This window comes from Asparagus officinalis, chromosome 3 (genome assembly GCF_001876935.1).
Source record: "Asparagus officinalis chromosome 3, Aspof.V1, whole genome shotgun sequence".
NCBI lineage: Eukaryota > Viridiplantae > Streptophyta > Magnoliopsida > Asparagales > Asparagaceae > Asparagus > Asparagus officinalis.
Genome location: NC_033796.1, coordinates 13,274,348 through 13,289,068, shown reverse-complemented (window position 1 = coordinate 13,289,068; position 14,721 = coordinate 13,274,348). Strand labels below are relative to the sequence as shown.

The window sequence follows — 14,721 nt, the reverse complement described above, 5'->3', positions numbered from 1 at the left end:
TCCTATTAAAGATAAATGGATCATTAATGGGCGGGTTATTACCCACCCATTTACCCGTTTAGATGGATATTGTTTTAAAAACACCCTCAACGTTTCAACAATTACAAAACTTATTTTTAAAAGTTAAAAATTATAGAAAACACTTAAAATGACTAACAACCCCTTAAAATTTTGAGATTTGTAAAAAACACCCTCAAAGTTTAAAATATTATAAAAACACCCTCAAGAATTAAAAATTATAAAAAAAACTATCAAAATTTTCTAACCTCACATATGACACATGAAATTCAAAAATTACCAACAGCCCCCTAAAATTTTGTAATTTGTAAAAAATACCCTTAAAAGTTGTAGAAAATGAGAAAAACACCCTCAAGACTTCAAAATTACCAAACAATCTTAGAGTTTTCTAAACTTGCAAATGACATATGAAATCTAAAAAATTTTAATAGTCCCCTATAAATTTAAAATTTGTAATTAACACCCTCAAAGTTTTAAATTTTTAGAAAAACATCCTCCATAGTTTAGAATTACAAAACCATCCTGAAATTTCAAAACCTACAAATGACACATGAAATCCAAAAATTACTAGCAGCCCCTTGTAAATTTATAATTTATAAAAAGCACCCTCAAAGTTTAAAAATTGAAAAAAACACCCTCAAGAGTTCAAAACTACAAAACAATCTTAGAATTTTCTAAACTTGCAAATGACACATGAAATCTAAAAAATTTCGGTAGTCCCCTATAAATATCAAATTTGCAAGTAACACCCTCAAACTTTTAAAAATTACAAAAAACACCCTCAAGGATATATAAATATAAAAAGTAGGCGCTCACAATTCTTCGTCGGCAGGAGATATATGCATGTGCGGCCAGTAATTTGCAAAACTTGCGTCTATTGCGCGAGAAACAGGAGAGAAAGAGAGCGTGTATTGTTATCCGGCGTGATAAAAAAATTTCAAGGAGAATTATTTGGGGACACTCGGTAATTAAGAACAAACATGGAAAAAATAATAGACTTTAACCAACAACAAATATGAAGAAATGAACAATTATGCTCATAGCTCATGGATTTTAAACAAATGAAAGAAAAACACAATCTCTCTCAAAGCAGTTCACGCAAGGCTAAGGAGGTGCAGGATTTTTAAGATCCTCGGAGTGGGACGTGATATTTTTACCACATTTTGTTGACAAATTTAGACGGCAAAAAGATTTAGTTAGGATTTTTTTATGGAATGTGTGGTGCGTGGGTTTTTAGAGCCAAATTTAGTTAGGATGTTTTTTATCAAATAGAGCTGTTAGGTAGTGTGGTTTTGTAAACCGTGCAAGGTGGGGTTTTCTAAAGATATTTTGTTATTTCTTTGCTCTGTCCTAATTTGACCCTAAGATGAAGAAAAACCGAATTAAATGTTGAGGGTACTCCGGTATTCTGAAAATATTGACGCATGACCAAAGTAAGGGCTTTTTTTAGAGAACCGAGCAGGCAGTAGACTAGACTTGTTACGAGTCCATCTCTTCTTTTGCTCAGCCACGTCATCATTTGCTTCTTTTGCTCACAATTCTGTCCTAATTTTTCCAAGTAGTCGATTCAATTGAGAAAGAAATGTTTACAGAAAACCCCCTGAAAGTTTGTAGAAAACCCCTAAAAGTTTACAAAAAAACCCCTGAAAGTTTACAGAAAATCCCCTAAAAGTTTATAGAAAACCCCATGAAAGTTTACATAAAACCCCTAAAAGTTTGTAGAAAACCCCTTAAAAGTTTGCAGAAAAACCCCTGAAAGTTTACAAAAACCCCCCTGAAAGTTTGCAGAAAATGCCCTAAAAGTTTGCAAAAAAACCCCTAAAAGTTTACATAAAACCCCTGAAAGTTTGTAGAAAACACCCTGAAAGTTTGCAGAAAAAACCCTAAAAATTTACAGAAACCCCCCTAAAAGTTTATAGAAAACCACCTGAAAGTTTACAAAAAACCTCCTAAAAGTTTACAGAAAACCTCCTGAAAGTTTGTAGAAAACTCCCTGAAAGTTTGTAAAAAAACCCCCTAAAAGTTTGCAAAAAACCCCCTAAAAGTTTACAGAAAACCCCCTGAAAGTTTGCAGAAAAACCCCTAAAAGTTTACAGTAAACCCCCTGAAAGTTTGCAAAAACCCCCCCGAAAGTTTGCCAAAAACCCCTGAAAGTTTGCCAAAACCCCTGAAAGTTTGCAAGTAGATCCCTGAAACTTACATATATATAGAAGCATCATAATCATAACTAAATGGGTTATTGGATCACCCATGAACCACTCATTTAGTAAATGGGTGGTTGAGAAGTGACCCATTTAGCAAATGCTAAATGGGTCATAAATGGTCAAGTGGTCATAAATGTACCCATCCATTTATGACCCAACCAAGACCCAACCAAAACCACCCATTTGACATCCCTAATTACGGCAGACCCCATAGTGTATTGCTCATTTGAACTTTCCATCCTCTACTTTTTCCCAACTTAACACCCTCTACTTTTTCCAAATATACTCTTGAGGGTTTTTTTTTACTCTTTTATTCCCAAAGGAAGAGCAATTAGGTTTTGACAAATATTCCCATGAGAGAAAAAGAGATACAAAATCAGCCAACAAGTTCATCTGTGAAAATATAACTAGAGAGATAGCAAGCTTATGCTGAGAAGGTTCTATCCACAATTAACTCCAACGAAAAGTAATTCTTGCAAGAAGGAACTACCTAGCTAATTATGTTCCTTGGTATGAGAAGTATTTATCATAAGGCTCCATTGAAAGCAAAAGAATTTTCATGTGAACAAATTTGTTAGAACAAAGGGATTTTTCATTTTAAACACATGTTTTATCCTCGTTTATTGTAACCCACCCATTTTCAAAATTACTAGTTGAGATGCACGTGCAATACACGTGGTTGAATATCATGATTATTTAAATTGATAAAAATACAATAAAAATAAAAAAAAGTTTTTTGTGGGATTGATCATCAACTCCATAATCTCTCTCTCAAATAAAAAATTGTCATTGTTTCCTTCAACTCAGACTATGGCCACATGATCTACTATTTCTAAGTTATAAACACATTGATCTAGTATAACATCTCTGTTTATTAGTATCTTTAAGTCTTCAAAAGATGAGTGATCATTCAATTTGCAAAGGAATTTTACATATGAATTTACTTGCAATATGTCCATTAAGCTGTTAGTTGTGGTTTGACTCATATTCACATTAATTTATAGTTGTGGTTTCACTATATTTACATTATCTAATATTCTCATTCAATTTTATAACTCATTCTCCACATCATAGAAGTAAAACTGAAAGTATGAAGAGCTATTTTCTTACAAAATTAGAGCATGAAATCTATGATATATTCCGCCATGTGCTCTAAATATAAAAAAATTTCTTTGATGCAAGGTTTTTATCAAATCTTACCCCAAACGATGTGAATGAAAAATACTATTATAACTCACTTGCCTAGAGCAATTGTATTGTATATAAGATTTATAACTCATTTGGAATATTCACATCTACCAAGTGGATTTTGTTGTTATGAGAGCAAAATGTTAGAGGCTCGTTCAAAGTTTTGGGCTCTATAAAATATACAAGAATTTAGAGTTCATAGCTTATATATCGTAAAGAAGATATTGGTTCATGAAAAGTTTTCTCCAATAACGATATTATTACAACGATATTACTATTTAGTATTAAATCAAATTTATATATAAGATTATATGACCCTTTTTAACGATATTATTATTTAATATTAAATCAATTTTATTATATAAGATTATATGACCCTTTTTAATAAATTATAAAAAATATATATGGAAACCTCGATGCTTATAGTCAGTAGTTGTGCTAACTTTGCATTGTAGTTTGTTATTGGTAGTACTGTTGACAATGTCATTACCTTTCCTTTTTATCTTATTATTCATGTTTTTTTATATAAGTTCTCTTTCACTAATCACTCAATTGGCTATATTTAGTTCTTATAATATCATAGGTTAATCATTCAATTCCCTGACCCTTCCTCCCCCGAAAGAAAAGGGTCGATTCTCCACGGGACCACTAGTCCCGTGTAGTTCTTCTAAAAAAACTCAGAATCACCCCACCTCCTCCCCCAAATCCCCCGATCCCTCCTCCCCAAAATCTCGCGACTGACGCCCCTCCTCCCCCAAAAAAGCAAGCCAGCCATAGGAGACAGCCAGTACTCTCTCTCTCTCTCTCTCACCACATTCAGGTTCTCACTTTTGCTCTTCTCTCTAAGTTATAACCCTAGTTCTCGTCATCGTCTTTTTCTTGGATCTGATGCACACAAAAAAGCCCAACACGGCCCCAAGCGGAAAACTCCCACTAGACCCCCTCACTTCTACTGTACTCATCCCCAACCGCCCCCTGCCCATTTCCAAACCCATATTCTCCTTCCCCTGACTGCCGATCAGCTGCGCAAAGGGCGGTAATGCCAGAGCGAGCCCCGCCGATCCCCGGCTCCCCGCACTACTACCTGACTCTTGGCTGATGGTGGGTCCTGCGGCCGATCATACCCCGAGGACTTAGGGCCCAGGACTGGGGCTGCGGGCACGCTCGGGGAGGCATCGGTGCCATCGGCGGTGACGGAGAGGAGGAGGAGGAAGAGGTGGGAGAGGATGAGAGAGGAGAATAATTGCTTCATTGCTTGTAACTGGGTTGCGAATATGGAATGAGTTTTGAGTTGGGTTGCGAGGAGAGAGGGAGAAGGGGCAGGGTTTTTTAAGGGGAGGCGCTTAAAGGTTTGTTGAGTAATTGGAGGGGTCGGGGAATTTAGCAAAATCGATCATTTTCTGCACGGGACTAGTAGTCCAGTGCAGAAAAGGGTCAATTTTGCTAAATTTTTTATTGAAACGATCGATTTTGATGATTAAATTTGAAAAACGGTCGATTTTAAAAAATTTCCTTATGGGAAATATTGACCATGAAATTTTTTTCCTAAAGCCATACTTTTAAAGGGAGTATGATATTTTTTGTAAATTTTAAATTTCATGGGGTTATTAGTAATTTTGTATATTCATTTTAGTGTCCAAATGTTAGAAATTTCTCAGTGTTTTTTTGTAAATTATAAATTTTAGGGTTTTTTATAAGTTTTTTAACTTATAGGCCTTTTCCACATATTGTAAATTATTTATGGACTATTTATAATTCTTATATTTTCAATTTACCAATGAGTTTTAAATTCTGATGGTGTTTTTTGTAAAATTTAAATTTTAAATGTTTGTTTGTAATTCTTAAAGATTTAAGGGTGTTTTCTATAAATTATAAATTATGTATGGGATATTTATAATTACTATATTTTTAATGTATTATAATGTTGAAAATTATGAGGATTTTTGTAAATTTTACAATTTTGAGGATTTTATTTTACAATTTGTAAAAAGTTTAGATTACTTATTGCAAATTTTATAAATTTTCGGGGGTTGTTTGTGTTATTTGTAGGCTTTATTGTGTTTATATGTTTGAAATACTCAATGTTTTTTTTATAATTTTTGAATTTTTAGGGGTGTTTTTTAAAATTTTAAAACTTACAAGATATTTTCTTCAAAGTTAAATAACTTTTAGTTTCTAGCTAGCATGTATTTTTCAGATTTCTCACTGAATTGAAATAAGTAAAATTTATAATTTTTAAGATGTTTTAATAAAATTTTGAATTTGTAGCGTTGTTTTTGTTAGGAATCTTGACCCCAAGATTAGTTTATTTTGATGATAATAAATATTATATGTTGTGTGTATTATGTGCTAACATTTGTTTTGCAGTATTAGAGCTATATCAACAATTATATTCAAAGAGATACTCAAGACATAGACGAGTTCAAGGCAAAATGAAGCAAAGAAGAAGATATACTTTATTGTCAAAATATAATTTTATATTTTCTTTTCTTAGAAATTTGTACAAGCCTTGATCACTCACACACATACACACACATAGTGTTAGAACACACTAACACATGCTTAGTGTGTTGGTTAACAATAGAAATCTCCTATGTTAGCCATTAGAGTTTATAGATATTGAGTGAGTCTTAAAATTTTTTTTTTATACCTCTTATCAATTAGAATCTGGAAAAACTCAAAAAATCAAAGTTATAGGTCTCTTCAACAGCTTTTCAACAAATCTTAAATCACCTCATTCCGATGTCGAATGAGAAAGTTACAGGTAAAATACTAAAAATAGAATTCCAGAATCTATGAGTTTACAGTGTAGTCGACTACTATGTCTCGTAGTCGACTACTAAGTAATTTTCTGACTTCACAGAGTCTGTTTAGACTCAGTGTAGTTGACTACTATGACTTTTAGTCGACTACAGATGCAGTTTTTCTAGATTTCATGTTTTGAATAAGTGACCGTTTATAGCCATTTTGTGGACATTAATTGGGTTTAAAATTATGTCATTTCAGAGGCTATAAATAGGTTTAAACATCATAAAACAAGCACCAAGTTTTGCACTTGTAAGATGTAGGGTCCTGATTTTGCTTATGTATACCAAGTGTAGGATCGTGACCCTTAAGAATAGAGTGCGCTCTTATAAAAATCTGTGGAAGCTTTACACTTAAACACTAGAGGGTGAGTTTGCAAAGTAGATTATAAATTACAAAGAAAGAATGGCAATATCAGAAAATGAACATCACAAACACAAGCATGTATACTGGTTCCACCTCCCCGGTGTACATCCAGTCCCCAAGCAAATCCCGCTTGAGAGTTTCCACTATGATTTTGAAACCTTACAAAATCAAAAGCAAACCTGACCAATTTGCAAGACCATGCAAATTGCAACACCAATTGACAAGACCATGCCAATTGCCACCCAATCTCTAAACCAATAGATCAACCCTCTCAAACCCGAGAGAAATCCTTTTTGAAGCAAGAACACAATTAATCCTATAAGCCTTGAATGTATAGTGAAGTGCTGCAGTGGCTTAGGATTTTTTTAACTCTCTGAATATTGCCTATACAATCTCTATTAATGATTGAAACCAAGGCAATATCAGAAACTCTCTTTTTCTAAACACTTAGCATGAAAATCTGGAAAATTAGAGAGTGAATATGCACAAAATATTTGATCTTGCAAGTGCAAAACTTGGTGCTTGTTTTCTGTTCTTTAAACCTATTTATAGCCTCTGAAATGACATAATTTTAAACCCAATTAACGACCACAAGCGGCTATAAACAATCACTTATTTTAAACCTAAAATCTGAAAAAACTACATCTATAGTCGACTACAAGTCATAGTAGTCGACTACACCGAGTCTAAACAGACTCTGTGAAGTCAGAAAATTACTTAGTAGTCGACTACAAGGTATAATAGTCGACTACACTGTAAACTCAGATTCTGGAATTATTCTTTTTAGTATTTTGACTGTAACTTTCTCATCCGATATCAGAATGAGGTGATTTAAGATTTGTTGAAAAGATCTTGAAGAGACCTACAACTTTAATCTTTTGAGTTTTTCCAGATTCTAATTGTTATGGGGTATAAATGAAATATTTTAAGACTCACTCAATATCTATAAACTCTAATGGCTAACATAGGAGATTTCTATTGTTAACCAATACACTAAGCATGTGTTAGTGTGTTCTAACACTATGTGTGTGCATGTGTGTGAGTGATCAAGGCTTGTACAAATTTCTAAGCAAAGAAAATATAAAATTATATTTAGACAATAAAGTATATCTTCTTCTTTGATTCATTTTGCCTTGAACTCATCTATGTCTTGAGTATCTCTTTGAATATAATTGTTGATATGGCTCTGATACTGCAAAACAAATATTAGCACATAATACACACAATATATAATATTTGTTATCATCAAAATAAACTAATCTTGGGGTCAAGATTCCTAACATAAGATTCACATATTGTGCAAATTAACTCTCTAAACTTTTAGTTTTTCGATCTGTTTTTCCATAAAAGAGAGTTTCTGATATTGTTTTCTGATCTTGTATTTGTCCCTATCATTCTTAGAGCTTGTTTAGGCAATATTCTAAGAGTTAAAAGATTGATATAAGCTACTGTTACACGTTCACATCCACATCAAGGCTTATAGGATTGGAATTGTACATTGATTCAAGGAAGGTTCTCTCAGGTTTGAGAGAGTTGATCTATTGGTCTAGAGATCGATGTGACGATTGGCATAGTCTTGTCAATTGGGTTGCAATTTGCATGGTCTTGCAAATTGGTCAGGTATGCTTTTGATTTTATAATATTTCAAAATCATAGTGAAAACTCTCAAGCGGGATTTGCTTGGGGACTGGATGTACACCGGGGAGGTGGAACCAGTATACATGCTTGTGTTTGTGATGTTCACTTTCTGAGATTGTCATTCTTTCTTTGTAATTTATAATCTAATTTGCAAACTCACCCTCTAGTGTTTAAGTGTAAAGCTTCCGCAGATTTTTATAAGAGCACGCTCTATTCTTAAGGGTTACGATCCTACACTTGGTATACATAAGCAAAAACAAGACCCTATAGTTTTTACAATTTAATATTAGAGGATATTTATTACAAAGTCCAAAAACTTTTAGATGTTGGCTAGCATATATTTTTTAAAGTTCTCTGCGAACTGAAATAAGTAAAGCATTTGAATTATATCAAACGTATCTCCTTTATCCAATAACATATTAAGTCTCATTAAGAAAATGATAAAACATTTAATTATCAATGCAAAGAAGATATGATAGTTATAATAGATTAAGATAACAATGTAATATTCAAAAAAAAGTAAGGGTAACATTGACCATGAAAATAATTTCCTGAACTCGTACTTTTAAAGGAAGTATGATTTATATACACAAAACACTGAAGTTGATCTATTATTAAACCCAATATATATGTTAATCGGCAGAAATACCAAATTGGTATATTTTGTTAACCTTAGTGACAGTTTGATATATATTTTTTGGCGACATATTGGTATATTGTTTTTTTCTCTGCCGACAAATGGGCCTCAATTTTGGCCAGACACAAATTTCCGGCGAAATTTCTCATGTGACGCTTCACGTGGTGCGAAGTGGCTGCCAGCATTGCTTTCAGTGTCATAAATCTGCTTCAATCTCAAACCCTAACCCCTCAATGTCCTTCCTCCCCCTCCATCTCTCCCTCTCCTCCCTTCTCTGCTCCTCTTGCCTCTTTGACGCCTTCCACACCTTCAACCTCTTCAAATTCTCCTTCGACTCTCAATGTGGTGAGCTTTAATACCTTCATTTCTAGCTTTTTTAGGGAGAAAGGGATGGTTTTGTATGAGATTAGTTGTAATTATTTGTCACTGGGAGCCACGTTCGCATCACGTGAGGCGTCACGTGAAAAATTTTGCCAGAAATTTGAGTCCAGCCAAATTTGAGACTCATTTGTCGCCAGAGAACAAATAATACACCAATATATCGCCAGAGAAAAAATTATATACCAATATGTCACCGAAAAAATACATACCAAATTGCCACTGAGGGTAAACAAAATATACAAATTTGATATTTTTGCCTATGTTAATCTTCTATAAAACATGATAGATTTCTATAATTTGATCTTAAATCTCATAATGTCTCTTGAAATAATATAAAGTTAAGTGCATTACCATAAGAGGCTTTGTAAATCACTTGATTAGATGCAGCTAATCAAGAAGAGTAAAAATATACATGTTAAGCCGACTAACTTATAAGGATTGGGAAGCAGAATTGATGTATGAGTCTGAAGTTAAGGAAAGAGAGAATTGGTTACAACTAAGAGATCGTCGTCATAAACAAGAGAAAGGTAGCAGGCTAGCAGTATTAGTCAAACTATGATATAGTATCAATGTTTGTAATTCCCATTTTTTTTTATCAGCTTTGGATTTTTTTTGTTTTGAAATTGTAGTGTGTATGGCTAGGGAGATTTAAAGGTTTGTTATTCTATAGTCTGATGTGATTATGTACTTGTAAGCTTTCCCTTTGGAGTTGAGGGGTTAACGGGTTTATTTCATAACAGCCACAATGGAAGGATGTTTTTGGTATATAAATGATCTGGGAAGCGGATGAGCTTAAAGGGTTGTTTGGTTCGCTATTATAAGGGATGGAAAACTCAGAAAACCCCTCCACGTCAGATTGTTAGCCCTTCACGTCAGTTTTTTTTGTTTCCGTTCATTTCTTTGTGCCGCTTTGGTTCGCTCGGATGGAAGAGGGAAAACACTGCTGAAATCGCCACCAGCTCGGATTTTTTCTCTCTCCGATTTCCTTCCCCAACCGAGTGAAATTGATGAAAACTCTGCCACGTCAGATTTTTTTCCTTCTCTGCTTTGTTTACAAAAGTTTTCCTTTTTTCTATGCGAACCAAACACAAGAAAAATAAATGCATTGGTTTCTCACTATTTTTTATGTGCGAACCAAAGCAAAACAATCTATTTCTTGGAAAAGTTTGGAAAACTCAAAACTTGTATTTCTTTACATGGAATTGTATTTCCCTATATCAAGGAAACGAACCAAACAGCCCCAAAATAATTCAAGGTAAAGAAGATGGTAAATAAAAAATTATAGAAAGAAAGTTACGGAATTCCAACAGAGAAATTGACTTAAAATGCAAATAGTGTTATTTAGAGGGGTTTTTACTCAAGTTTTAAATTACAACTGTAGAAGGTTCCGACTGAATAATGTACCAAACAGGGAACGGGTGGCAGCAAGGATTTCGTTTGTGGATGAGGAGCTCGACCTCTCCTCTGTATCTGCTGCCATGAACCAAATCAACAATTTCAGAGTATTTAATTCTATCCCTGGATTTTTCCTTTCTCTCATTCTTTCTCTAAAATAGCCTTTTGATTGCATAATGATGCTAGAATTATCGTTATCCTCATCTTCAATTATCTAGTATAGAAAACCCAATTTTGTTTATTTTCTTCCCTTCATTTAACTTTGTTCTTACAAGATACGAAAAATGCCGTCAGCCCTCTTGCATTCAATCTCTCCGCTGACAACCCCCAAAACCAAGCACAAATTCAAGACAAAACCCTATCTTTTCCATTACCATCTCCCAAATCTCAATAACAATTCAATCCACAAGGGTTTTTCTAGGGTTTTAGCATCAACCCACATCACCATTTCCCAAAAGGAGACTCCTTTCACTCTACCCACCTGGAGAGATTCCAAGAGTGACATGAGAACCAAGGAGATCAAGCTCCGTGACGCCTTCCTGTATTTGGAGTACATGGTAGGCAAAGGGCACAAGCCTGACCTAGCTCAATCAACCCAACTCTTGTATGATCTTTGTAAGGTGAATAAGATTCGAAAAGCCGTTAGGGTTATGGAGTTGATGGTTAGCGCTGGAAAGATTCCGGATTCCTCCACGTTTACCTTTTTGGTCAATCAATTGTGCAAGAGAGGAAATGTTGGTTACGCCATGCAATTAGTCGATAGAATGGATGAATACGGCTGTCCTCCAAATACTGTGACTTATAATTCATTGGTTAGAGGTCTTTGCATTCATGGAAATTTACAACAAAGTTTGCAACTTATGGAGAAGTTGATACACAAGGGACTAGTACCAAATGTGTTCACATACTCGTTTCTATTAGAAGCTGCGTATAAGGAAAGGGGAGTAGACGAGGCTGTGAAACTTTTGGATGAGATTATTGCTAAGGGTGGGAAGCCAAATTTGGTGAGTTATAATGTTCTTTTGACCGGGCTTTGCAAAGAGGGTCGAGTTGAAGAAGCCATTGCTTTCTTTTGTGATTTGCCTTCAAAAGGGTTTAGGCCTAATGTTGTGAGCTACAACATTTTATTGAGGAGTTTGTGTTATGATGGTCGGTGGGAGGAGGCTGAGGAGCTTTTAGATGAAATGAATGCTAATGATTGTTCTCCGAGTGGTATAACTTATAATATATTGATCGGTTCTCTTGCTTATCATGGTCGAACTGAACAAGCACTCGATATTTTGGAGGAGATGGTTAGGAATAGGTTTATGCCTGTTGCTGCTAGCTATAATCCTATAATTGCTAGGTTTTGTAAAGAGGGGAAATTGGATATGGTACTGAGGTGCCTTGATATGATGATGTATATGCATTGTTTCCCTAACGAAGGGACTTACAATGCAATTGCTGTTCTTTGTAGAGAGGGGAAAGTAGAGGAGGCCTTTTCTATACTTCAGAGCTTGGGTAATAAGCAGAGTTCTTCAATGCATGATTTTAATAGAAATGTTATCTCGTGCCTTTGCAAAAAAGGGAACACTTATGCTGCCTTCCAACTTCTAAATGAGATGACAAAAAATGGGTTCACTCCTGATTCATACACAAATTCATCTTTGATCAGAGGTCTTTGTATGGAGGGGATGTTGGATGAAGCAATTGAGATTTTTGATGTCATGGAGGAAAATGATTGTAGGCCTGATATAGACAATTACAATGCTCTCATACTTGGTTTGTGCAAAGCTCAGAGGACTGATATATCGTTTGATATCTTAGAAATGATGATTGAGAAGGGGTATGTTCCTAATGAAACGACATATACAATCTTAGTTGAGGGGATTGCTCATGAAGATGAGACAGATTTGGCTGAAGGTGTTTTGAAAGAGCTATACTCAAGAAATGCCATTAGCCAGAATACAGTGGAGAGGATCACAATGCAATATGACTTGGAGTAAGCATCTACAAGCTAGATATTCTAAAGTGCAAGTTTTGTTGAAACCATTAAAGCTTTACAGCTCGATTTTTCACAGTTAAAGGCATCAGGGTTCTCTAAGCTGGCTCTGGAAGACATTTAGCTTTGGAGTTTCTACTCTATAACTAAATATTTTTGCTCATGCTGATGAACAGTGAGGTGACAATATTGCACAAAAGTACTCTAGTACTTGATTATTGTCTATGTCAATTTGTTTGCAATAATTTGGCTAGTATAAAGGTTAGGATTCTATAGCTGCTTATGTACTTCTCTTTTTAAGGAATAACAACTTGAGCGGACTGGTTCCCCAGACTCTGTTGCTTGATGATGTGTACATATTTGACAAATTACCTATATATGAAACCTTTCTGTCCCATAGAAACTAAGAGCTAGATAACAGTAGTAGAACTATCAGTGTTCCCAGTTATCTGGTATTTTATGCAGATCTGCTCTTTGGATAATTTGAACTACAAATCCAGTCGGTTAAATTGGACTGAGAGAACCACCCATTTTTAGCTGACCTCTTTATCTATGTGTAAACCACTGATTCCATAATGTTAAAGTGTATCATAACTACATTTTCAAATTGTCATAACAATTGTTTGAGTGAGACTGTACACAAAAGTCAATATTACAATTGCATGTTCAGCTTTTCTAGTATTTAATTGCACTGTTTTCTCGAAGCGGATATTTGGTTAGCTGCTTCTTCCATTTCTTTTATTCTCTCGCGATAAGAACTGTTGACTTGGTCAGAGGAAATCGCCAAACAACTTTGTTTCAAGGATCCAATAGATGAGTATCTCTTTGTTCTTTGTTAAATATCTTCAAGTTGAATCTGCTTATGCTGCTCAAGCACCATTAATTGTTAAATCTTTTTTGGTTGGTACTATGAGCTTGATAAAACAGAAAATAAGAAACAGATATTCCCATTAAATTTCCATCATTTTAAATGTAAGAATGTTTAAATATTGCTTTCCTTTTCTTAAAGTATTGGAAACCTCACACACTTGGTGCAGGAGCTGAGAAAAGAAGATGTGAGATATGATCTTTGTGACTGATTAGGAAACTGAGTCACTGAAGGTGATACCTTAGTCATGTATGTAAATGAAACTCGAGATCATTATCTTGTCCACAAACTTATGGACTTAGATAACGTCAGTTGGCTTCATGACACTGAAACAACAAAGGAACATTGGGTCTGTAAGATATTAGCATAAGTTTCTTGTAAATCCTCTTGTTCAAGAAAAGTTGTACAATAAGGGGCCATTATGGCACTAAAATTTACTTCATCACTTGGTAGTTATCTTTGTCAATCTGTATGTAATGACCTGCTTAAAAAAACCTAGAATATTACGATCCTATGTACCTTTTCCTTTTTTTTCTTTTTTCTTTTTTTTCTTTGGAGGAATTACAACTTGATCATGAGATATGTGCTTATGAAATTATATTTCTTTATGATGTTATCATCTTAGTTGCACTTATGAAATTATATTTCTTTATGATTTTTTCTTTGGAGGAATTACAACATGATCATCTACATAAGGTTAAGGATAAAGAAGGTACATTTCTTTATGATTTTATCATCTTAGTTGCACTTATGAAATTATATTTTTTTATGATTTTATCATCTTAGTTGCACTTATGAAATATATATTTATCTTCTTTCCTGTGGCTTGTCAATTTATTTCCTTGGAACTTGACACCAAGGTCATTTTGGTTAATGAATAACCCGGTATGATCTTCTTTTTCTTTTTTCTTTTTTCTTTTTTTTTAATAGTAACCCTGTATGATCTTTTTGTGTGGGCGTGTGTAGTAAACCTATATGTTCTTCTTAATGGAATGGATGGATAGCTGAATGTTGCGCTTTATTTTAAAAAACATCAGGAATTGCGGTTCCGTCACTAAAACTGTTAACTTAAAAGCGAATTCTTTTTCCAAATTAGGATATCGAATGTTGGTGTTATGATAAGTTACCAGCGCTGCTGAACATTAGCAAACAAGTTACAAACTTCCATCTGGCGCTTTCTATTTTATTCAACTTAACAGCTGATTGTATGTTTAGATGCATGCGCATTTTTGCATACTGT

General features: G+C 34.3%; 1 protein-coding gene and 1 long non-coding RNA gene across 2 annotated transcripts; both read left to right on the top strand.

Annotated features, from left to right (window-relative positions):
• LOC109833069 lies at window positions 10,649-14,095 on the top strand. Its single transcript, XR_002245082.1, has 2 exons — window positions 10,649-10,739; window positions 13,651-14,095. It is a non-coding gene; the product is annotated as an uncharacterized LOC109833069 (long non-coding RNA).
• On the top strand, window positions 10,671-12,962 carry LOC109833068 (pentatricopeptide repeat-containing protein At1g79080, chloroplastic). Its single transcript, XM_020400614.1, has one exon. The coding sequence runs from the start codon at window positions 10,917-10,919 to the stop codon at window positions 12,615-12,617; it is 1,701 nt and encodes a 566-aa protein (XP_020256203.1). The 5' UTR covers window positions 10,671-10,916; the 3' UTR covers window positions 12,618-12,962.